General features: G+C 46.7%; 1 protein-coding gene across 2 annotated transcripts in view; it reads right to left on the bottom strand.

The window, feature by feature from the left end:
• Window positions 1–26,663, bottom strand: part of SCUBE1 (signal peptide, CUB domain and EGF like domain containing 1) — a 2,009,692-nt gene that overhangs the window by 1,067,085 nt on the left and 915,944 nt on the right. For both annotated transcript variants that reach the window (XM_069228295.1, XM_069228296.1), the window contains exon 9: window positions 15,655–15,771. In XM_069228295.1, coding sequence (XP_069084396.1) covers window positions 15,655–15,771 — 117 coding nt within the window. The remainder of the gene's footprint in view (window positions 1–15,654; window positions 15,772–26,663) is intronic.

The following is a 26,663-nucleotide window of genomic DNA, read 5'->3' as shown; positions in this document are numbered from 1 at the left end:
AAGAGAAGAACTTGAGAGAAAGGAGCAGATAGAGGATCAACAGAATTGTCGATACACCATGCCACAAATTTCTTCCAACGACAAGCGTATACAGTTTTGGTTGAGGGACGCCTGGCTGTCAAGATAACGTCACAGGCTTCGGGTGGCAAGTCAAAGGACGCCAACTGCTGCTGCTCAATCTCTACGCAAGAAGTCGCAGAGTTGACAGGTTCGGGTGGACGACCTTCCCCTGCTGCTGCAACAGAAGATCCTCCCGAAGGGGCAGTCTGAGCAGAGGAGCTATGGCCATGTTCAAAAGCTCAGAATACCATACTCTTCGTGCCCAGTCGAGAGCCACCAGTATTACTTGGGCCCGGTCTTGTCTGATCTTCTTCAGAACTCTGGGCAGAAGGGGTATTGGCGGGAAGGCGTGCAGGAGGCCTGAATTCCTCGCATGATGAAAAGCATCGCCGAGTTAGTGCCACCTTGGAAACGCACAAAACAGCTGACATTGCGCAGTCTCTACGGAGGCGTACAAGTCTAACCAAGGTTCTTCCCACTGCAGGAAGAGGCCTTGCACCACCTCCGGATGGAGACACCATTTGTGGTCGACCATGCATAGTCGGCTGAGTTTGTCTGCTCTGCCATTCAAGGAACCTGCCAGGTGTTGAACCAACAGAGAAATACCCTGATGTTCCAGCCAAGTCCAGAGACGAAGGGCCTCTTGACAAAGGGTCCACGACCCCACTCTGCCTTGTTTGTTGTAATACCACATGGCGGTGGTGTTGTCTGTGAACACCTGCACTGCTTCCCCTTGAGGGAGGGAAGAAATGCTTTCAATGCTAGTTGAATCACTCAGAGCTCCAGATGATTGATATGGAGCCTGGTTTCCGCCGGAGACCAGATGCCTCTGATCTTTGCCTCTTCGATGTGGCCACCCCATCGCAGAAGTAAAGCATCCATCACGACCTTAAGATCTGGTTGGGGAAAGGAGAGGGATCTGCCCTTGACCCAATCCTGATTGGTTAACCACCACTGCAGGTCTTTCGCAGTCCCTTCCGAGATCTGGACCTTGTTGGAGAGATTCCCCTGATGCTGTGCCCACTGGAACTTCAGGTCCCACTGCAGAGCCCGCATATTCCATCTGGCATTTTGAACCAGCAGGATGCAGAAGGCCATGAGGTCCAGCAGCCTCCGAGTCATTCGCACCAAAATCCTGGACAGAGGCTGAAACATCAGTATCATAGCCCGAATATCCTGGACTCACTTTCAGGAGGATATGCCCGAAACTGCACTGTATCCAGAAAAGCTCCTATGAAAGGGAGCGTCTGAGAAGGAGTCAGGTGCGACTTCGGCACGTTGCTAGTGAACCCCAGCAAAAGTTTTGCCGTAGTCTGAAGGTGGGAGATGACTGTCTTTGGCGAGTTCGCCTTCAACAGCCAATCGTCGAGGTAGGGGAAGACTGGGACCCCTAACCTGCGCAGATGAGCTACCACCACTACCATCAGCTTCGTGAACACTCGAAGGGCACTGGTAAGGCCAAAGGGAAGCATGGTAAACTGAAAGTGCTCGTGACCTGCCACGAATCGTAGGTAACGTCTGTGGGCCGGAAAGACGGGAATATGGAAGTATGTGTCTTGCAAGTCCAACGCTACCATCCAGTCTACGGGATCCAGGGCAGATAGGACCTGAGCCAATGTCAACATTTTGAATTTCTCCTTTTTTAGGAAGAGATTGAGGGACCGAAGATCTAATATAGGAGAAGACCTTTGGCATTTTTCGGAACTAGAAAGTAGCGGGAATAGCAACCACAACCTACTTCTGGCAACGGATCCCTCTCTATAGCTCCTTTGGCCAAAAGGGCTTGGACTTCCTCGCGGAGAAGCTCCATATGATCCTCCGATATCTGACTGTATGAAGGTGGCATGGCTGGAGGAGATGTCTCGAAAAGGAGGGAGTAGCCCCTTTAGACAATTTGGAGTTCCCACTTGTCCGAGGTAATGGCTTGCCATTGGGGCAGGTGATGGCGTATCCTGCCACCTACTGGCTCTTGATGTACCTGCGGACTAGGAAGGCTTGGCGGCTGAGGAGGGGGCGGGGTGGACTGGGCGACCCGCTGGCTCCTTGATCCCCGGGAACGTGGGATCCCGCATCCACAGCTGCGCAGAGGCTGTACAGCATGCGTGGGTCTGTGGCAAGGTGGAGAAGGAGGTGGTTGGGTGCCCCTTCTGTAGCCACGAAAGGGGCAAAAGGTGGACTGCTGGGGTCTAGGTGAGGGTGCAAGGCCAAGGGACCGGGCCGTAGCTTGGGAATCCTTAAAGCGCTCGAGCGGCGAGTCCGCCTTGTCTCCAAAGAGATGTGTGCCATCAAAGGGCATGTCCATCAAGGATTGCTGGACATCCCCCGAAAAGCCAGACGTTCTCAGCCAGGAGTGGCGTCTTAATTCCACTGTCTATGCAACCGATCTGCCCAGAGAGTCAGTCGTATCCAGTCCACAATGAATCATGAACTTAGCTGCATCCCTCCCATCTGTTATGGCTTGGGCCTCCTCCGGAACTGCAGGCAGCACTTGCACAACCGTATCCGAGAGTATGGGAATAGTGGCCCAAAAGACATGCGGTGGTCCTAGACCGCAGCACTAGACTGTTGGAAGAGAACAACTTCTTCCCCAAATTATCCAGTCTTTTTGATTCCCTATCTGGGGGTGTGGCAGGGATGTGCCAGATGAAGAAGAAGCCTGGATAACAAGGCTGTCAGGCGTAGGGTGTTGGATAAGGAATTTCGGGCAGCAGGCAATCGTCCTATTCACAGGAGCCCCTGTGCTGGGTCTGGACCAAGTACCCAAAAGGACGTCTGTCAGTGCTTCATTAAAGGGTAAAAGGGGCTCCGAAGCTCCGAAGGAAGACCCTGGCAGAAGTACGTCGGTTAGGATGTTAGACCTAACCTCCATAGAAGAAAGCTCAAGGTCCAGGACCTCAGCCGCCCTTCTCACCACCATAGAGTAAGAAGCACCCTCCTCTGTAGCCACGCTAGGAGGAGAGAGCATACCAGTGTCAGGGGAGGTGTCTAATCCACTGGCATCACCTAAATCCTGTACCCAGTCAATTTGTGGGTCAAGCTGGTATTCTGAGTATACCTGGTATACCCTCCATCACAGTGGGCCTGAACTTTAGATTTTGCCCTGTTGTAGCGTGATCACAAGTAACCTTTTAACGGTAGTGACTTTCAAGCACTCTATTGCAGTTTATTCTTTAAAAAATCATATCTTGAGTTCTACTTATGGATTTTTGTCGGTTTGGTCTTGTTTTACTCATAAAAATTGTCTTTATTTTTCTAAACTAGTGTGGAGTCTTATGTGGTGTTTTCACTGTCTAACTGTAATTTAAGTTTTGCACCAATACTTTACACATTACCAATTAAGTTATGCCTGACTACTCTATACTATATACTACATACTATAAGAGGGTGAGCACAGGTTAATTTAGGGCGTGTATCTGACTTACCCTAACTAGAATTTTGGTCCCTACTTAGACAGGGGGCATACCTCTGAGAGACCTAGAGATCCAATTTCTAACAATAATAATGGAGTATGAGCTATGTACATGTCCCCTTTGCCTGTAGGCTAACTATGAATATCTTGGAGAATGCCACAGACTAACCTCTTTGGATAGAGAATTTTGTTTTGCTGGACATTTCTCACTAAATTAAAGTCCACATTGAGTATATTTTCTCCTGTTGAGAACTCATTAAATCTAAAGAACAACACCTCAATTAAAAAAGTGAAAATAAAATGACAGAGAAGTTTGAACAGAGAGGCTATACCAAAGTATGCACTAATAAAGTGAGCAAAAGAATCAACAAAATTGACAGGAAGTCTCTCCTAAGTGAAAAAGACAAAATACAATTTTTAGATCAGTTTTTGTTACTGAATACTCCTAATAAAGTTGAAAAAGAAGTTAGAAAACAAGCATCTTTCTTAAGAATTAGAAAGTACTAGAGAAAGATGCCAATCTAAGTAGAACACTAGGAGGCTGACCCATGTTTGTCTATGAAAGAAGTAAAAATGTGAAGAAAGTATGCACCTGCTAAAAACGGAACAAGCAAAGCAAACCAGGATACAGACATCTTACAACTGTACATGTTGCAACAACATTATCATAAATATTACAAGACAAAAGAGTAAACTAAATGTTTCTGCAAGATATAGCACCACCTTTTGTTTAGTGTCCCTGCAGATTAGGGTATGTTGGGAAACCATAACAAAAGATCAAGACACGGATTACAGAACATAAAACTACAATCAGAAATTGGGGCACTAGCACAGGAGTCCTGGCACACTTCACAGAGAAGAGCAATGAAATGTCTCAATTACACTTTCAAGCACTGACCATTTTCAAAACACTGCAAGGAATAGACACATTTGGTAATCCAGTCAGAGAAGCTCTGGACGGCCTGCTCCAGGCCTGACGCAACCCTGGGCCGGGTGGTGTTGAGGGCCTATTTCTTTTGGGTCTCAGTTACTTTGTTCCAGCTGCAGTGAGAGAAGCTAGGTGGCTCGGTGGTGTTGCCCTGGGAGCCTGTGATGGTGAAGTGGATGATGGCGTGGTCGGTCCAGATGAGTTTGCAGACATGGCTGTACTTGATTCTGTTGCTGGATGTGAAGACTAGGCCCATCATATGTCCTTCGTTGTGTGTGGTCTGTGATCAGTTGGGTGAGGCCGATTTTGCTTGGAGTCAATGGCCAACGGGGCGATAAATTCAGAGATGGTGTCGCAGAACGCAGGTTGCGATCCGGGGTGTCTGTAGGGCAAGGATGCCTTTAATGGTCGTCCTGTAGTCGGTTCAGAGTTGGAAGTTCAGGTGTTCTTTGATTGGTGTGGTGCAGTCTTCAGTCGTAGTGCTCTGGATAGTTCCTTGTGGATTATGACGATGCCTTCTCCGTGTTTGTTGGTGCCGACATGATTGATCATCTTGTAGCCATCAGGCGTTGCAGTGGTAATGTCGGGGGATGAGGAGGGGTTGAGCCAGGTCTCAATGATGAAGATCATGTTGATGTGATGGTGTTGATGTTGTCCCAGAGTTCTGTGGTGTGTTTGCAAAGTGGATGGGTGTTGAGCAGGATGCACTGGAGCAGTTCCAGGGTGTTCGTGGTCTTCTGGATGGTTGTGGTGAGAGTTCCTGTGTAGACGGGCGGTCCTGTGTTGCAAGTGAAGCTACAGCGGTGGCATGCAAAGGGTCCTCCTGTAGATTGGGGAGAGGTGATGCAGCATTTATTGTTGTGGCATCTGGGGTTGAGGGCCCAGAATTTGGTGGCGGAGTATCAGTGTGTGGTCGGACAGCTAGGGTTCCTGGCACTGGGCATGGTCCAGGCACAGAGAGGATTGCCTTTGAAAGCCATTTGCTTCCATAATGTTGGAGGAAAAGGTAGGTTTTATTCCTTTTGCTAGGATTTGGGGCAGGCAAAGAGGCATTGCGCGAAAGAAAAAACTCCTTCCTTTGCAGTCTCTTTGCAGTGCATTCCTGCTACACGATTGTGAGTTGGGGGCATGATTGAGCAGCAGGAATGCACCAACTAGACCACCATGGATTTCTTTGTTTAGTTTTTGTTTGGGGAGCGGCCTTTTAGGCAAGGGCCATTCCCCTATAGAACGAGTTACTTACCTTCGGTAACGACTTTTCTGGTGGATACATTAGCTACCTGTGGATTCCTCACCTAATGAATACTCCCATGGTGCCAGCATTCGACGGAAATCTTCTTCCTAGTCTCTGCACGTCGACGAGGACGTCACTCTAGCCCACGCGACGCCGTCTGACGTCATACAGGCAATAAGAGGTCCTCGACGACGTGCCGACGTCAGTACCAACATTTTTTACGTGCATGAGAACAACCACCCAATGCAATGAAAGAGCAAGGCAACATCCCATAACCTTGTAAAATACACAATATTGCAATGAATAGCTGTAAATTTAATATAACGAACAAATATATGCAAATCATGTATGTACACAAAGATATATACATATATATATATATATACAGATAAATATACACAAGTATCCATATATACAACATCTATTGCAACCTTGAAGGCCAAGAGGAGCGCACTCAAGGATTACTTGGTAAGACCAGAAAGGCAACGGGGAGGCGGGTGGGACTGTGAGGAATCCACAGGTAGCTAATGTATCCACCAGAAAAGTCGTTACCGAAGGTAAGTAACTCGTTCTTCTGATGGATACAACTACCTGTGGATTCCTCACCTAATGAATAGAGTCCCAAAGCAGTACCACGCCCGGAGGTGGGTGCCTAAATGGTCAAACCAAGAAATCCTGCAGCACTGACCGTGCAAAATGGCCGTCCCTTCTGACCTCAGAGTCCAAACAGTAATGTTTCGCAAAAGTGTGAAGGGACGACCAAGTTGCGGCCTTGCAGATGTCAACCACAGGAACACCTCTGGCCAAGGCCGAAGTGGCCGACTTAGCTCTGGTGGAATGAGCTCTAATGCCCTCAGGAGGGTCCTTCTTTGCCAAAGAGTAACAGATTTTAATGCAAAGAACCACCCACCTGGAGAGTGTTCTCTTGTGGACTGCCTTTCCTCTCCTCTTGCCCACGTACCCGATGAACAGCTGATCCTCCAGCCTGAAATCCTTTGTTCTATCAATAAAAAGCTCAACGCCCTCTTTGGGTCCAGACGGTGCAGTCTTTCTTCCTCTTTAGAAGGATGAGGCGGAGGATAGAACGTGGACAAAGTAATTGTCTGAGCCAAATGGAAGGGTGAAACAACCTTCGGGAGGAAAGCAGCCTTGGTCCTCAACACCACCTTATCCCCATAAAAAGTTGTATAAGGGGGCTTTACCGATAAGGCCTGCAACTCACTCACTCTCCTTGCAGATGTTATAGCTACCAGGAAAACTGTTTTTATAACCAAATACCTTAAGGGGCAAGAATGCATAGGCTCAAAAGGGGACCCCATAAGGAAAGTCAGGACCAAGGACAAATCCCATTGCGGCATAACGAATGGTTTTGGAGGATATTTATTTAGAAGACCTTTCAAGAATCTGATAACAATAGGGGATTTAAATAACGATGGTTGGTCTGGAAGACAAATGAAGGCTGACAAGGCCGACAAATAACCCTTAATGGTAGCCACTGCACAACCTTTCTGCGCTAGAGACAGAGCAAAAGACAAAACGTCCGATAGATGAGCATGTAAGGGATCAATCTGCCTCTCTCCACACCACGCAACAAATTTAGACCACCTATTAGCGTAGATAGATTTAGTGGAGTGTCGCCTGGCCGCTAATATAACATCCACTACATCAGGCGGGAGAGAGAAGGAACTCAGGTTGCCCCGTTCAATCTCCAGGCATGTAGGTGCAGACGCTGGAGGTTGGGGTGTAAAACCTGCCCCTGCGACTGCGAGAGGAGATCTGCCCTGAAAGGGAGACGGAGCGGAGGGCACATTGAGAGTTGGAGAAGGTCGGAGTACCACACCCTCCTTGGCCAATCCGGAGCTATTAAGATGACTAGCGCCCGGTCTTGGCGAATCTTCCTCAATACTCGAGGAATCAAGGGTATGGGAGGAAACGCGTAAAGCAACTGGCCGCACCAGGTTATCTGAAACGCGTCCCCCAACGCTCCCTGCATCGGATACTGGAGGCTGCAGAATAACGGACAATGCACGTTCTCCAGAGTGGCAAACAGATCTACCCGAGGAAACCCCCACCTTTGGAAGATCAAACGGGCTTGATCTGGATGGAGACGCCACTCGTGGTCTGCCGAGAATTGGCGACTGAGACCGTCCGCACGTACATTCAAGACCCCGGCCAGATGATTTGCTACCAAGCAAATCTGATGGTCCTTTGCCCAGGACCATAGTCGAAGAGCTTCTCTGCAGAGAAGGTACGACCCTACTCCTCCCTGTTTGTTTATGTACCACTTTGTGGTAGTATTGTCCGTCAGGACCTGTACCGACTGACCACGAAGGGAAGGGAGGAAGGCCTTGAGAGCCAGATGTACAGCCCGTAACTCCAACAGATTGATATGAAACATCTGCTCCTCTGGAGACCAAAGGCCTTTGATCTCCAGATCCCCCAGATGAGCTCCCCACCCTAGAGTGGAAGCATCCGTTATGACCGTGGCCACTGGTGGCGACTGCGCGAACGGCTTTCCTTGTGAAAGATTGTTGCTCGCAATCCACCACTTCAAGTCCACAGCAGCATCTCTGGAGATCTTGACAGCACCTTCTAGATCTCCTTTGTGTTGAGACCACTGCCTTCGGAGGCACCACTCATGTGCCAGCGAGCATGCGTGACCAACAGAATGCAGGAGGCAAACAGACCGAGCAGACGAAGGTCCTTGAGGACTGGAACTACCGCTCCATTTCGAAACATTGGAACCAATTCCTGAATATCTTGAATCCGCTGAGGCGGAGGAAAGGCTAGACTCAATGTTGTATCCAGTACTGCCCCTATGAACAGGAGGCGCTGAGAGGGCTCCAGGTGAGATTTGGGCTCGTTCACCGAAAAACCCAGGTCGAACAACAACTGAGTCGTTGACTGCAGATGATGCGACACAAGCTCCGGCGACTTGGCTTTGATCAACCAGTTGTCCAAGTAAGGGAATACTGCTATCCCCTTCCTTCTGAGCTCTGCCGCAACCACCGACATCACCTTCGTGAAGACTCGAGGTGCTGAAGTAAGACCAAACGGAAGGACCGCAAACTGATAGTGCTGCGATCCCACCATAAACCGGAGATACTTCCTGTGTGACTTGAGTATCGGGATATGAAAGTAAGCATCCTGCAAGTCGACAGACACCATCCAATCTTCCTTGTTCAACGCCAAAAGCACCTGAGCTAGGGTCAGCATCTTGAACTTTTCCTGTTTGAGGAACCAATTCAAGATCCTCAGGTCCAGGATTGGTCTCAACCGACCATCCTTCTTGGGAATCAGGAAATACCTTGAGTAACAACCTCAACCCCTTTCCTGCTCTGGGACCAACTCTACCGCGCCCTTTGAAAGGAGGACTTGTACCTCCTGTTCTAGCAACAGGAGGTGTTCTTCTGAACAATAAGATGGGCGGGGCGGGATGAGGGGCGGGAACTCCCGAAAAGGAAGGGTGTAGCCTTTTCCCACAATACTGAGAACCCAAGTGTCCGTTGTAATAGTCTTCCACTTGCGGAGAAAATGCTGTAATCTTCCCCCTACAGGAGAGGAGTGAGTGGGAAACGGTGGAAGCCTAAGGCTGCTTTCCCTGCTGCACCCCTCTAGAGGACGAGGAAGAGGCAGAGTGCTGCTGAGAGGCTCCTCTGGCGCGGGCCCTCCCTCTCCCTCTAAAAGATCTATAGGGATGGGAAGAGGCAGGCTGCTGGAATCTCCCCCGAAAGGAAGAGGAGGAAGAGCCACGCCCAAATCCCCGAAACCTCCTGAAAATCCTGGAAGAGGCAGAGGAAGAAGGAGCTTGGAGTCCTAACGATTTGGCTGTGGCCCTGCTCTCCTTAAAACGTTCCAAGGCCGAATCTGCCTTGGCGCCAAACAGCTTGTCCCCATCAAAAGGGAGATCCAATAGGGTTGACTGCACATCCGCAGAAAACCCCGAATTATGGAGCCAGGCCTGTCTCCTTGCCACCACAGTCGTGCCCATTGCTCTGGCCACCGAGTCGGTCGTGTCCAGCCCAGATTGAATAATCTGGGTCGCGGCAGCCTGGGCATCTGAAACAACATCCAAAAGACCCTGGGGAAGCTCCGTAAACGATGAGGAAATGTCATCCATAAGAGCATGAATATATCTCCCCAGGATACAAGTTGCGTTGGTGGCCTTCAACGCTAGACTGCAGGACGAAAAGATTTTCTTGGACTGCGCATCCAGTTTCTTCGAGTCCCTGTCCCCAGGCACCGTCGGGAAAGAACCAGGCGCTGATTTGGATGAACAGGAGGCCTGCACCACCAAGCTCTCCGGTGTAGGGTGCCTAGAAAGAAAGCCAGGGTCAGTTGGTGCAGCTCGATACCTCCTGGCTACGGCTCTATGAACCGCTGGGGAAGATACTGGTCTCTTCCACACCTCTAGCACCGGATCCAGCAAAGCGTCATTAAACGGCAATACAGGCTCTGCCGCAGCTGAGGCCGGATGAAGCACCTCTGTCAGAAGGTTCTGTTTTGTCTCTGCCACCGGCAAAGGCAGGTCCAGAAAACTAGCTGCCTTCCGTACCACTGAGTGAAAGGAAGCTGCCTCCTCCGTGTATTCCCCTGGAGACGAAAGATCCCACTCAGGGGAAGTGTCCAGCCCACTGGCTGTATCTAGACCATGCAGTCCATCACCCGAGTCCTCTAGTTCTCCTTCTTCCAGGACTCGTTGGTACTCCTGCTCCTCTAATAAACGGAGAGCACGTCTCCTCGAATGAAGCCTCTGCTCGATACGCGGAGTCGACAATGCCTCCGCCGAAGCCGAAGATCGGCGCCGATCTTCAGAAGCCACCGACGCCGCGTCCGGCGCCACAGGTAGCTTCGGCGCCGATGAAAGAGCACTCGGAGCGGATGGACCCACCGGAGTCACAGGACGAAATCCCGACGACGGAATGGAAATCTCCAGGACCAATCCCTCCGAAGTCACCGGAGCGGCCACCGGCGCCGACACCGGCGCCGAGCCCACGTTCCCAAAAGGGAGAAAGGGCATAAAGGGTGCCGGCCGTAGAGGTGCAGGATCACCCAATGAAAAGGCCAAAGGGCCAGCCGGAGCACCCCCCGGAGCCATCTGTTGGAAGATGGTATACATCGCATTTAGGAATGCGGTACTATCGGCTCCAGGGGTGGGAAAAGCCGGATACTGGGGTGCCTGTATCGAAGGCGACCCCGACGCCGGACTCGACGTCTGCGACGCCGGAGACAACACCAGAGGCTGCACCACTTCAATCACCGTCGCCTGTCCAGGTGAAGTCGGTGACGCCGGAGAGGGCAACGGCGTCGATGGATGCGGCGTGACCGTGGGACTGACCTCCCAAGTCCTCCGGCGCCGATCCGAAGACCTGGAACGAGTCTCCTTGCTTGAATGGCGCTGTGATTCTCTACGGCGCCGGGAGTCCCGATGACACCGATGCCTTGGCGAAGAAGACTTCTTATGAATTTTTTCTTTCTTCGACTTCGCCATAAACAACTTCGCCTCACGTTCCTTGAGGGCCTTTGGATTCATGTGCTGGCATGAATCGCAAGTCGAGACGTCGTGGTCGGAGCTTAAACACAAAGGCAGTCGGAGTGAGGATCCGTAACTGACATCTTGCCCCCACACTCACGACAAGGCTTAAAACCCGACTTTCTCTGCGACATTATTACTGCAGCGAAGGACTACGCAGCAAAAAATACACTGTAACCACGAAAGTAACAGTTGCTCCCTCGAAGATAACCGTTTCGAATGCACGGAAAAAAGGGAACTGACGTCGGCACGTCGTCGAGGACCTCTTATTGCCTGTATGACGTCAGACGGCGTCGCGTGGGCTAGAGTGACGTCCTCGTCGACGTGCAGAGACTAGGAAGAAGATTTCCGTCGAATGCTGGTGCCATGGGAGTATTCATTAGGTGAGGAATCCACAGGTAGTTGTATCCATCAGAATGGGGCATATATTTTAGCCATTCTTGCTCCCCTTGGGGGAAGAAAGCCACTAGACACCAGGAATATTACTTAGTGGTGTGTCAGTGAGTGGCCCCTTTGGCAAGGGTCACTCCCCTTTATTGGGGGCATGTATTTTGGCCCATTCTGCCCCCTTTTGGGCAGATCAACCATATTTGTAGGCACACCAACCCCCAAGGGGGGCAGAAAGCCACTAGACACCAGGAATTTTACTTATTTATATGTTGGGGAGTGGCCCCTTGGCCAGGCTCATCCCTTTAATTGGGTGCATGTATTGTGACAGTTTCTGCCCCCAATTATGTTTAGGCCCAATGTGTTTTTATAGTCAAAGTTTGAGATTTACAAATGGATTCTGGCTAAACTAAGGTGGTGAGAGTCACGCAAGTCAGTCCTCCCTGGATACCCCTATCTGTCTAGTTTTAAAAAATGTACAGGTTGGCTAGGTTGTCCTAGGTGCTAGCCGAGCTAGGGTCCAAAACCTAGAGGTACCCACTTGGAAAAACAAGGTCACTTTTCGCTGCAAAATGTGATGCGTCCATCTTGCATTTTTGGCAGGTTCCTGTCATGGACACTAGGCCTACCCACACAAGTGAGGTACCATTTATATTGGGAGGCTTGTTGAGCATAGAATAGTATAACATTTGTTATTACCAATGGGATTTAGCTGCATTTGTGCCTTTCAAATGTAAGCCAGTGTATAAGAAAGGTGACATTTTGAAATTTTCCCTCCAAATCATTTGCTAGTAAGGGTGCCCACAGATTCAGAAATGTAGAAATAACCATTGCTCCTAAACTCTAAATCTTGTGCTCAGTTCTAAAATACATGTTTCATTGATACCCATTTTTCACTCTGCCTATTTCGCTGGAAAATTGGTCTATACTGGGTCCTCAATGAAAAACCATTGTATGGTGCTGCTGAGTTGTTTGCTCTGGGTACCTTGGGCTCTTGGAAATCCTACCAACCCTGTACATCCCTGCATCCAGAAGGGTCTAGCAGACGTAATCGCATATTGCTTGTTATTCGGCCATTGAGACGAAAATGTTATAGATGAAACGGTTGTCACATATGCCTGTTTTTTCCTACTGATTTTCAATATTTCTTTATTTCTACATTGTTTTTCCTTGGGAAAACATTGAGGGATCTACACATATGACCCATTCCTGAATTTTGAATTTTGTCTGGTTTCCAGAAATGTATAGCTTGACTGAATCACACGTGGGTTTTATACTGGTTTCCACCACAAGCTGGAAGTAGGTTAAGAGCACAAATGCCATAATAGCGGTACAAAATTTGTTTTTTTTTGTTCAGCTCCACATGTTCTTGAAAGCTGGGAAGATAATGACTTTAGTACAGTAAATCGTTTGTGGATGCTAATTTTATTAACAAAATCAGGCACTTATCTGGACCACTTTTACCCAATTTTTTAAACAAACTCAAAATGTTGCTATATTTTGCCTATTGCTTCAGTCACCTCCATGGGAATCCACAAACCCTGGGTATTTGTAGAATCCTCAGAATGTTACAAAAAAATAAGACACAAATTTAGTGTGGTTACCTTAGCTAGAAAAAAAAGTTATGGAGCCCAAAGCACTAACTACCATAAATTGGCAAAAAGGGCTCAGCACTTGGGGTGGGGGTGATTTGAAGGCATGGCAGCGAAGGGGTTAATGTGTGTTACATTTCTTTCAATGCAGGCCATTTTCAATTCAGTTCATGTCAGATTCACATCACCTTAGGTCACAATAAATTTACCATGTCAGTCACTCCAAGATGGATCGTATTCACTTCAACGCATGCCTTAATCATTTCAACAACTACTGTATTAATTTTAATGTGGGCTGCATACATTTCCGCACATCCTTTTGTAACATGTCTAATACTGATTTTGAATAATTTTGTATTTGTTTTAATGTTTTATGTAAAATTGTAATTCATCATATTGATGTCTATACATACCATATTAAATTCAATGTGACATATTTCTGTCAATGCATGTCATAATAATTACAGTATATTTCATATTAATTTTCAGATAGGTCAGTATACCTCATATTTATTCAAGTATGTGTCTTGGGTCCCTAATATGAGTCAACAGCCTGCCAGACTTTCAGTGGCGGTCATGCCCGCCGCGGCTTTGATGGCCCAACAGTCAAATTAAAAGTTTGGCAGTTGGACTGCCAAAAGACCACCATCTGTGCTGGAAACATTGTTCCCGAAGGGCTGATGGCAGTCCTGGTTACAATCAGCCAGGGCGGGGCTGAACTACAACCTTGTTCTCCGCCAGCCTTTTCATTGCAGTCCAATCTCCATAAAAGGCTGGCGGAGAACAAGCGCAGAGGGACACAGGGCCCTTGTTGTGCACAGTGTGCATTTAAAGGGTATTGGTGCCTCCTGCATGCAGCAGCATTGCTGCCGGCTCTATTATGAGCCGACAACAATGTTGCTGCACCTTAGTTTCTGCCGGTCACCCCAGTGATAAAGTCATAATGGGGCTGAGGGGTAGGTTGCCAGCACCGCGGGGACCTCCCGGTCGGGAGTTTAACGGACGGATGTTTCCATACGCCAAACTCATAGTCAGCCCCTTAGTCATTGCAGAGTGATTAATATTAATTTCAACATGCCCTTAATTCATTTTTATGTTATATCAAATTAATTTCAATATGTCATACTTATTTTAATCAAGATCATGTTTGTTTCAAATCATGTCATATTCATTACCATATATACAATGTTAATTTCAAGGTCAGTCATATACTTTTCAGTGTATCATACCTTAATTATGAAAATACAGTGTATTCATTTGTAATTTAAAAAATACAGTGTATTAATTTTTTAACACCATTTCAAGGAGGGTTTTCAGCGAATCATCCATTTAAAAATGTGCCATATTTCTCTTGAGTGCACAAAACTCATATTAGTGAAAATCAAATGCATTTTAACATGTCATTTATTTCCGGATTTGCTATATTTTTTCAGTGAGGACCCTTTTCATTTTGGTTTGGTTGGTATGCATTTCAGCATATGTTTTTTCCTATTCAGTACATGCATAATTCAACATCCATTACCCAACAATTACATTATGCTATGTAGCAGGTTTATTTTGACAAACGTTAAATTTATCCTTGCTGTTCTCATATTTATTTTGAGACCTAGTATATTTGTTTCATATTTGCAAAAATGTAATGTTAATGCCTGACTTCCAATTGTTGTCTCTTATTCTGATATGACCATAAAACTTCGAGATAGAAATGCCACGTGGGCATTCATAAAGTTAAACCATAAAAAGGCAATGGCTTCTCAATTTCTCAAACCTGTCCAAAACCAAAACCTTTCAATTGTGATCTGGGGAAATGTTTTTACAAATGTGCCTCTTTTCATTCCTCTAAGATTTCTCCCAGGAAAGGCTTATGTGATTTTTTTCTATACTGTATAGTATGATGGTTGCTGGCCCCAGAACGTTTCTTTATGGATAGAAGAAGGACCACTATTTATAAAAATTTAGCATTTCCACTGTCTCTATTGAATTATGAAGCACCTATTACCTAAGTAAAATGGCTCTCAAAGGACACTAGCACAGTGCTTACTACACTAAATATTTTCCTTGCGATACAGTATTATCTAAAATGGACTTTATTATTCCATGCAAGAAATTCTAGAATTTTAACCTGCCACGTCAACAAAAGAAGAACATTGAAAAGTTAATCGATTTGATGCTCTTTGATATGTTTTCTTAGTCAAAATAAAAAAGAAAGTGACATGGATCTACCCTAGTGATGTAACAATACTTTAAAAGTGAAGTACATGGCGATGTACTGGAAAATAATTTAAACGTTTGTGACACCCATTGAAATTGTGTATGCTGCAAAGTCAAATATCTACTTTCATTATGTGGCAGCCCTTTACAAATAAGAACAGATTTATATTTCATCCAGGTAACACTAAACAAAACATTTTTATGCGCTGGAAAATATTATTTCCAAAAAACCTCTTCTGTCGCTATTTCCTCTATATAATAACTTAAATAACAAAACAAAATAAAAGAAAGGCTCCAAACCTCCACAGTGTGCCATTCCATACAAGGTATAGCCTTTGTGACAAAAGCATTCAAAACTCCCAGGTAAGTTGATGCAGACATGGTCACAGGTTCGTTCAAATGAACATTCATCAATATCTAAGATAAAAGAGAAGTACAAAAAAATATTGATATCTCATTAGAAAAAGTTACAGAGTTTGGGCAAAAAGTCTTCAGATAACATACATTTATACAACATAATAAGGTAACGTACAAAAAATACTTGATTAAAAAACGTGGCTTGAAAAATCATTCTCCCCAGAAACATAATTAGGGGGCCTATTTCCTGATGTGAAGCAGCAGCCATAGGATCATAGTGTTTGAACACATTCAGGCCGTTGCTTACATCTTGGCGGAGGAGGCAACAGTCACTTCAGTCATGTTTGAAGCCTTAAGAAGAGACTAGGGTTTACAAATCATGCAGCAAACTCCATGAGATTGGGATATCAGAAGTCTCTGGTCAGCTTCCTCTATACTGATGTTTCGCTCAAACCTACATTTCGCCTGGATTTGTCTTGGTAACAAAGAGGAGGATTGATAATAGCCGTGCCACAGATGCAAACCACAGCTGCCTGTTATTCAATTGCCATACAAATGTTTTGTGTAGAGAGCACTGCACTAATATAGATTCATCCTGATATTGCAAGACTTATGTAAATCCATTGATTGGTGGACAACACTTAGGCTCTCCCTAGCTGATCGCATGGCGATCGCAAAGATGATCTTTCTGCCGGGATGTAGTTATGACTTGCAGAATACATTATGTACAGTTCCCCGACATACATTTTAGATTCTAGACACACTCCTGTGTCGTAGTTGGACTCTTGCTCTAGGCAAGACTGCTGGTTGAAGGATGACAGTACTTATGTTTGTAGGCGACTATGCCAATCCTACAACAAAACGCAACTGTCGTCCCAACTCTTCTGGCTCACAAGCAGCAACTCACCTAAACCCCAAACGGTTAAAGGTGATTTGTGGCAGTTTTTACGCATGGACACAAAAGCGCGACATCTCAGGGAGCGTCGTGGTTAAACGGAGATTACCCTTTTCTCACATTAACAGCATGTCTCAATCACACACAGGAAATGAAGAAGATGCAGTAAAGTTTCAATAATATTTATTTCATCAAAACTGCGATCTGCGATAAGTTGCATGAGCTACAATGATTAGGATAATGAACAATGCAAGGAACAGAATTGTAAAGACAAGAGTCATTAACACAAAGACCCCCACCATCTTGTAATATCACTCAATATCATGAAGTGTGCGATATGTCCTAATACCCTAGTCTGTAGGCCTAACCTCTAACCCAGAAGAGAGCTAGGTATGTTAAACCTCAATCTGCCATTACCATGTCCATGAGAAGAGTCCCCAACCCTCGTTACCTTGGAATGAGGTCTCTAACTCAGACTCCACAGGAACACCAAGACTGGGTCGGTGTCAAGGCGACGTGCCGCATCGATAACAGCGATGGCATCTGGTCAGAATCCCTCTGTCTATCCGATAAAGTGGGGAGTATATATATACAGATCTGCCTGGACCCTTGATGTGGGTTAGTTCCCAAACAATAGATATTAAAGCGTCAGTGGCGGCCTGTCCTTTAGGGCGGAGGGGCCACGGCCCCCCACCTTTTGCCCCCCATAAAGAGTGTCTGTCAGGCTGAACAAAGGTCAGCCTGACAGACACTCTTCATGTTCAGCTCAGGCAGCCAGGAGCAGACATGCGCGATTTGCGCAGACTCCTGGATGCCTGAGCTGAACTTTGCTGGGCTGAGGAGATCACAGCTCCTATGGGCGTGACCTCCTCAGCCCAGTAAAGGTGCCTCGAGGCCCTCCCCTGGGTGACGAGGAAAGCGTCACCAATTGACACTCTCCCTGGGCGCTTCAGTTTAAGCCCTGAAGTGCCCAGGGCGAGTGTCAATCAGTGACACTTCGTCACAGAGTGGGGTGGGGTCAGCAGTCTCACTGACCCCATCCCACTCTGTGACGAGGCTGGGACTGCTGCCTTCCCTCATTGGCTGACCTAAGGTCAGCCAATGAGGGAAGGCAGCAGTCCCAATCCTCCTGGGACCTGGAGGCCGAAGGTAAGTGTGTGTGTGTGATGTTTCAAATTGAATGTTTGGTGCGTGCGTGCATGTTTGAATGGTATGAATGTTGTTAATGGATGTGCGTGCGTGCGTGCGTGTGTGAAAGAATGAGTATGTGTGATGTTTTAAAATGAATGTTTGGTGCGTGCATGTTTGAATGGTATGAGTGTTGTTAATGGATGTGCGTGCGTGTCTGTGTGTGAAAGAATGAGTGTGTGTGTGTGTGCCCCGCCCGCCCCCTCCCTCCTAAAGCTGCCGGCCGCCACTGTAAAGCGTGCTTGGGACTGTAATTAGTATAAACAATTCCCTCTAAAGCGTGAAGAGGGAAAGTACCTAACGCGGACACCTTCAGTTTGTTTGTATTTGTCGCCTGATCTTGGCGCCTTAGCGCGGTGGCACTGATAAGGAAAATCAAAGCATGAGCCTAAGTCAAAACAAGGCAGCCATCTTAAAAGAAATAAATAAATGCGCTAAAACAGAGCAGGCTAAGTAGGGTAAAAGTCACTAGGTGACGGGGGCACGAGTCTGCAAGCCAACAGCTAAGCTAACTCCTGTATCCCTATTAAAACAAACTAGGATTCACCACACCTGACTACACTGGTGTGGGTGGGGGAAAGGGTTAAAATCAAAATAGAGGTGGTCAAGCTTGATCCTGTGAAGGGAGGGCTATGACTGCCAGACCTGGAATTGTACCACACCCTCCCCATTGCTGTAACAAAATATGATGCCGTATCCGGACGCCACCGACGGCAAAATAAATCCCAAACGCTAAAATGCTCTGTACTAAAAGCTAAAAGCATAAAAACAAGCTAAAAACGTTTTGTTTAAAAATGTGTAAAAAACAATAGCTAAAAAAAACATATCAAGAGATATAATGTCGACCATGACAAGCAAGGCAGGCCAAAGTAAGAACAATAGAGCTATACTTTGAATTTAAATTGAAGCCAATAATCAAATTATTTACAATAGTCATGATCTAGAAGAGCATCCCTGGAGTCATTAAACGGAAAGGACCCCAAGAAAGAGGCCACATCGTCAGATGTTAAATCGATCACGGGATATGCAGATGGGTCCACGGAGCAGTAGTGCTTAGAAGTCTCTTGTGCAGGTGCACCCGCAGTAGAATCATCCTCCATGGTGTAGCGGGCCAACTCGGTGAGCATAGAAGGCTCATAGGAGGTCTCAGGAATCAGCCTTACTCTCAAGGGGCACGACTGTGAATGAACCCTCATCGGAGCCATCAGCAGGTCTTGGTCCACAGAAGGCACTGGCCTAACAGCAAGGCACACCGTCAGCAAGTATTCGAAGAGGCACTATGTGCAGTGAAAGACTGGTTGCACGCCCCATAAGAGTGGTTGAAATGTCAATGACCAATCACACTCCAATTCCATCAGCAAGGAAGTATTGAAGATCTGAACCATGCGTTCACGGCACAGTTGAGCTGGTGGCAGCGGCTCCAATCAATGTCAAAATAAGTGGAAAGCCGCCAAACACCCTTGAAAAGAGTGAATGGATTGCCAGTGGGAGGACTCCAAAGATAGTCTGGAAGATGGACACAAATCCAGACCCAACAGCCTTAAAGAAATGTGCAATCCCGACTGTGCTCGAGGTGTTAATAATTCTCCAAAGTTCTTGGGGAAGTTGGTATTTAATAGGGATTGTATCCCGGCAGATGATCTTGCAATCTGCAGAGCATACGTATCTCTGGCTGATGTCAACGCAACCTGTTTTTGAAACAGTAGAGCCTTTAGTCTGCTCAGCTTGTCCTAATTTACATTAATAGTATCAATGTGTGGCCAAATGTCTGATACCTTTATCTCTCGTGTGGGGGGGAATAACACATGTCCACAACACATAACGACCTTAGAGACTGAAATCCAGTAGGCAATTCCTGGTCGCATACCGCAACAACTTTGGTCGCTGAGCACCACATAACTTCCGTTCGAAAGTACATGAAATTCCGGTCGAATCAAAGGGACGGGAGTACCCTTCAGAAAACAACCCACGTTTGCGACCCCTGCATTGCAAAGGCTGTGGAGGGACACCCGTTTGCAAATCATGGAATGACTAACAGTAGTCTCACATTCATTTCCGGTAAGAAAGGCCTCTGTTTCCTTGTTCAGACATTTGTAATCAAAGGGCAACTCCCACTCTTCCTTAATATACCTATCGCCCAGTTGCTCTAACCTGCCCACAGCAAGATGTTTCATGCATGTCGAAAAGCGAAAAGTAGTAGAGGGCAGATTAATGATGCCATGTAGGAGCCATACTGTTGAAGGACTCTCTGCAACTGTGAAAGGCAGCTTTTCTAACTTCCCTACATGGAGCATGGTGAAACTTGCTTCCCCTTTAGCCATTGTCTGCTGTTCCTTGGATAATTTAAAGCAGTGAACAATTCACTACTGTTAATATACTTCCATGGAATTCGGCCATTTTTCAATGTCCGTAACGTCTAACCTAACTGCACGATGGAACGCAGCTGACTTTGCCCATGGTATAAACGGGACATGTCTGTCTGAATGATATCTACTGCAGATGACACTATATTTGTCAGTGAATAAATTCTGTTGGACAATGTATTCATGCCGTTATCGTCAACAGCTAAAGCCTTTTCAAAGTTTTCCTTATCTATTTTCCTTAAACGTGCAGCAGCTTCTATCTGAGAAAGCTTCCAGATCTCATTGTACACAGCATATATGAATCTTTTAGAGCGTGGCTTCCTAAGACCTAGCAAAAAGTCCTGCAAGTCTACATCTTCAGAAAGAGTGTTTAGATGTTCTTTAACTGCGGCTAACGTGTTAGACTGTACCCATTGTTGTCACAGCTTACCCATACCATATGTTGTAACTATACCTGTGTGTTGACCCGAGATAAAGCAAGGGTCTGGCCGACTAATCTTGAAACCCCTTGAGGAATTCAAAAAACATGCCTGACATCCATTGTTGTCAATTGGCCAGATTAACCACCCGCCGCGACTGGAAAGTGAAGAATTATAAGTACTAGCCTGAACCTTTGCTTCTAGTTCTTACTCTGTGACATTCAGGAAGGATTGCCAATCAAAAAACTTTGCAGGTGTGGGGATACTGGGCGTGTTCATTTCTTTAACTTTTGCTAACCCCAGACAGGATGTCTGTTGAATGGTGCCATTTAAAAAGATAATTTGGACAGGAATCAGGCATGCTCTAAACAAAGCTTGCCTACCCTGTATCTGCCAATCTTGTGTTCCCCATACACTTTTTAAATCAACAGTGTTCTTCCAGTATTCGTAACCTTCAACTGTAAGACGGGAAACAAAGGATGTTGAATAAATCAGTTTAGTATCAGTTAGCAAAATGTTCCTAATTTTCAAAGGAGGCAATTTGAAATAATATGCTGCTGAATTTGTGGCATCAGGCCCAGCAAAGTAAGTGAATTTGTCTAAATAGTGTTTCGGGCTCCTCACTGGTGGTGTAGAACAGTGTTCCCACTGTGTGAAGTTCAATACTGGTCTGTGCCTAGTAGCACGGTGCAGGTAGTAATGTCCCCAGTTGTTATAATAGAACATTTCCCATAATTCATTGTTTTTCTACATACATCAACACTTTCAAACACTGAATAGTCCTTCATTTCAGTTAACATAGAATCAACTGTCTGGACATCCCAATCATCAGATACAACACCAGGTGTAATGACATCTGTCATAGAAATTTTAAACACATATGGAATTTGAATGAACTCAGAAGGCCAGTATATATGAAATGGAACGTTGTCCCACACAATATCATCAGGAATTGGTACAGCTGAAATGTTCACAAGGGACAAATCTCTTCAGACCTTATGTAAGGAATGATATGGAGTCAAGGCTTCATCCACAAGCTCAACCGAGGAGCGGTAAGGAAGGTAAAGACCATTTATGAGTAAAAAGAAAACAGACACAAACCCAATCCGTCGGAACAACGACAAAAATGACAAACAGAGCCAAAAATAGTTCCATTGGCAAATAAAATAGTTATTTTTAAGACATATGTATAGCTTACGTGTCTGTGATTTATTTTCACTTGCTGGAGTGATGAGTCTGAAGAAAAGTTATCAATGTCAATGAAATAACCAGAGTCAGTCTCTGGAAAAACTGGAACAAGTGCATTACTTGTCGATTGATCCACTTCAAGTGGAGGCTCATGGTAGATGGTGTCATCAGTCCATGTAGTGTTGGTGTAAAAAACAGCCAAATCTTGGGCAGGTGCGGTCGTTGATACAGTAACTGGAATCAGCAAGAGCTCATTCTCCGCCCTCACCATGGCCCAGGAAGTTTTTAAAACATCGTTGGACATTGTTATATAGTCCGAAGTAGGGCTGTTAATTCTACTTTGAAGAGGTATGTCCTGTTGGGTAGTGAGAGGGAATCGGGGACTACCCAAGGGACCTCTGGGTCTACTGTGCAGGATCGGCCACATGGTGAACTTTGACATCATCAATGGAAACAAATCTGTTTGTTCTCGAACCAGGCAGTTGTGGTAAGATGACAGTTCCGGTACCTTGTATTCCCAAGTCTGGGACCGGTGCTCTGTAGGATGGACCAAATTCCTTTTTCACAGCGATCTTCTCATGTACCAGATCCCTGACTTTAGGAATCCAGCCAGTGGAAGTTGTTGGTGAATCCCTTATTCCTAAGGTGGCAGCACTGGCAGATGATTTATCATCAAGAAATTGCTATAGCTCCTGTAAAACAGTGAGACATTCATTTATGTCAAACAGTGTGTCTGCTGCCACAACCCAGGGCCATCAAGATCTGGGACATATATAGGTATACCAAAGAGAACCTCATAAGGAGTGCGTCCTCCCAAGGACTGTCTCGGCAGATTATTCAGTGCTCTCTGGACCCCAGATAGGTGATGAAGCCAACTGCGGCCAGAACCTAATACTCTTGCTGTTAAGGACTGCTTTAGATCACAGTTCCGCCTCTCCACTACCGAATGTCCTTCAGGATGGTATGGTGAGGAGTAATGGAGTTCAACACCCATTGTTCCCATGGTGTCCCTGAATGCCTTAGAGGCAAGTGCAGGGTCCTGGTCCGAATGGAATGCCACAACCGCATATGTACCAATATAGATCAGCAAGTCTTTTATAACAATTTGAACGTTAGCCGACTGCTGAGGCCCTACCCACAGGAATCTAGAACAAGAATCTATAGTGACTAAGATGTATTTGTATGCACCATCAGGTTGAAGTGGACCGCAATGGTCCAGGTACACACATTGTAGTGGCCTACTGGACACCAAGAGGGATGTCTGCGGAGGGTGTTTGATATTAGAGCCCTTTCTTTGCTGGCAAATATCACAACAAAGGACGTGTTGTTTTGTCTGTTTGTATAAACCTGGCCACCAGAAGCGTTTCTGTAAGAGTGTTACCATGGCCGAAATGCCAGCATGTGCAGAAGCGACACCCTCATGCCCTGCTTTTATTAGATCTAGTCTCTGGTCTTCGTTAACGATCGCTCGATCTCCAACCCCAGGAATTGTTGCGTAAGCAACATTCTGTGCACTGATGTGGTAAGAATATTTTGTAGGGTATGCTTTTGGGAAAGACTTGCCTTCAGCTGAAGCCTTCACGGCAGTGAGTATTTTATTATCCAATCTTGTTAGAGAACGAGACACTGCAGCCATAGAAGTCGTAGCTACTGCGGATTTGGCTGCTTAATCAGCCAAAGTGTTACCTAGAACGTGTACTCCTACATGTTGGTGGCCCAATGTATGTACTACATGGACACACAGTAGCTTATCCTTAAGATCAGCAACCCTCCGCCACAAATGTTTGTGTTTTAATGTTTTCCCTTTAAAATCTCTAAACCCGTTCAGCTTCGAATGATTAAGGTAATCATTGTAGGAAAGGATGCAGTAGTATGAATCACAGACAATCAAAGTCAGTAATCCTGGCTCTGTGAGTTCTAGCGCTAGAAGGAGGGCTTTAAGTTCAGCCAACTGAGCTGTGCATTCCACTAGGGTCTGAGTGGAGGTATTATGAGGGTGGAAAACTCCATCCTTCATCACTCCACTCACAGCTGCGCAAGCAGCTGAATATTGATGTTTAGTACCTACAGCTGGTTGTGCTGAGCCATCAGTATAAATTACAGTATGGTATCTGTCACGTGGTAAGATATCCAGAGGAGAGGGGTACTCCTGTTCATATTGGAGATATTCTTGCATCTGAAGTTTTGGGTCAAAGATATAATCAACATCATTGGCAGTCAGGGAGGTAGCCCACTGAATCCATAGTGGATGTAGTGCTTTAGCGTTAGGAACGCTTGCTTTAGTAACAGCCTCTAAGGCTGGCACCGGGGTAACAACAATAATGCGTTTCCCTTAGGCTAGTGGCCTCTCTTTAATGACAGCCATTTGAACTGGAGTTAGAATTTTTTCTGCAGGTGCAAAGCATTGTTCTGCATTAGAGTATAAATGGGATTTATATTCTATGGGCACTGAATCGCTCTTGTTAAAGGTGACATAAGTAAACCTAATGGCACCAGCAATTATTCTAATGACTAAATTTGTTTTGTTATCACGTGTGTGTAAGTGTTTTGCTTCTAGCATGTCCTGTTGCAATTCCCTAAGGATGCGTGTGTTCAAATGACCAGTTTTCACTAGAAAAATCTGGGCGTATTAAGTCATAAAGAGGCTTGATACGTTGTGCATAGTCAGGAATGTGTGTTCTGCCAAAATTGTAAAAGCCAAGTACCGACTGTAGCTTCTTGAGCATGTTAGATGGGTGCAACTGAGCACATTTCTCTAGGAAGTGCGGGCCAGGCTCTTCCCCTCGTTCGATAGCTCATATCCCGGGAACAATAAACTGAGAAAGGCTATCTTACTTTTCTTAAAGATAAATTTGTAACTGAGGTCTGAAAATCCTAAAATGATCCAATCGACCCTGACAAGATGAATGGTGAGGTTGTCGTCTGTGAGATAGATGTCATCCACATAGGATAGCACCTCAGGATCAAGATCATGTAGTATTGACGTTACACGGGCTGAGAACAGTCCTGGACTGTTCCTATAGCCTTGGGGCAAACGGCAAAAGCATTTTGTAAGCCAAATGAGAATGCACTCAGGTCCCTACTTTCTTGTGCTAAGTTTTGTCAGAAAAATCTGTTGGAAATATCCAACGTTGTTTTGTACTGTTTGACCACTATATTGTTAATAAGTGCTGTGCTATGTGAATTTTGTATAGCGTATGTGTGTGTATGACTGTTTAAGTGTCTGTAATCTAAGACTATTCTGTAAGAATGGTCAGGTTTTGCAACCGGGAATAGCTGGTTATTCATTGCAGAGGCACAGGGCTCAATTACTCCCTGGTACTCTAGCTGAGTGAGGACCTCCCTCACTGGAGCTTTTGCTGAGTGTTTAACAGGATATTGTGGCTGAGGTTGGGGTGTGGATCTGATAGGTATTATATGAAAAAGAGCCTCCTTGTCCCAACCTACATGATTGCGGTAAAGTGCAGGAGCCTGCCCTAAAGGCCAATTGACAGCGTAGACTTGCCCATGTGGGAGCTTACGGACGTGCTCAGGTGGCCAGTCTCTTTCGGTCAATACGATATCACAATTAAGTTCATCCCAGAATATCACTTGAATAACGCGTTCTATGTCTCCCTCAATTAGAATTTTTAAATCATATACCCTATCAGGTGGGAGGACGCGCCCATCCCCTGTTTCAACTGCAATAAAATCGCTAGTTGCTGTCACATCCAGATGATCTTTCAGACTCTGGCAACATATTGTGACCTCTGCTGCGCTGTTTAACAGTGTCACTGCCCACGTCTTGTTCTTCAGCAATGCTCTCAAGTGTACTGCCATTTTTAATTAACAGTGCTGCCACCTTTTTCTTGACGCCTTAGTGCGGTGGCACGGATAAGGAAAATCAAAACATGGGCCTAAGTCAAAACAAGGCAGCCATCTTAAAATAAATAATTAAATAAAATGTGCTAAGAGGCGTGCCCAAGATGGCTCCGCCGCCCCGGCCCATACTAGCGACGCGCGGCCTGCCTGGGGGTAGCCTGGAGGCTCCCCCGAGCTGTGAGACACCCGTGGGGCACCTGCAGCTCGGCATCGGCCCGGAGCGGGTGCCGGCAGCTCCCGCGGATGGGCGGAGCCCGGCCTCTGGGCGAAGGCGTGGTTGCGGCTCGGCCGAGGAGACGGCCTGGGCCGCAGTGCGTGCTCTCCTCCGGCGGCCCTTGGAGTTTTGGGTGCCGGGGATCGCCTTGGGCCCTTGAACTGGCGATTTCTGCTGTGGGCGCTGGCCCTTGGTTTCCTGAGCGCGCAGGAGGAGTGGGGGGCCCCGGCCTGTGCCCTTGGCTTGGGGTCCCGGCGCCGGTGATCCTTTCTGCGGAGCAGCTGACGGAGGATTGGTGGAGCGTGGGGCCCTAACGGAGGCTGGGGGCCCAGGGGCGGGCCCTGCATTGCTGCTTGCGACCGAGTCACTGCTGAACAAGTTGGTGAGTAGCGGCTCCTGTTGGCTGGATCAGGTGCGGTCCCTAGCAGGGAGGCGGTGGCGGAGCGACACTGGACGGAGACTTTGGTGGCCCCGGGGACCGAGTTGGCGAGTCGCGACCAGGCCTGTGCGAAATGGCGATGGCAAAATCAAAACAAGAGCGTTCAGTGAGGGACATGCTTGCAGGAACGCACCTGGCTTCGGGGACCACGCCGGAGGAGGTGTCTGGGACGGGGACCCCGCAGAGCCGGGCTGAGAGGGACCCAGAGGAGAGCTCCCCAGTAACAAAGGGCTTTTTGACCTCCCTGTTTGACTCGCTCAGGGGCGATATTCAAGAGCTACGCAGAGACATCTCACAGGAGGTGAGGGAGCTGCGAGGAGAGGTTTCCTCCTTGGGTGAACGTGTGTCGCAGCTAGAAGATAACGAGATCCCTCGTGGCGAGGAG

This window comes from Pleurodeles waltl, chromosome 4_1 (assembly GCF_031143425.1).
Source record: "Pleurodeles waltl isolate 20211129_DDA chromosome 4_1, aPleWal1.hap1.20221129, whole genome shotgun sequence".
Taxonomy (NCBI): domain Eukaryota; kingdom Metazoa; phylum Chordata; class Amphibia; order Caudata; family Salamandridae; genus Pleurodeles; species Pleurodeles waltl.
Note: the sequence above shows the minus strand (reverse complement) of the source record. Positions and strands in the feature narration are given on the sequence as shown.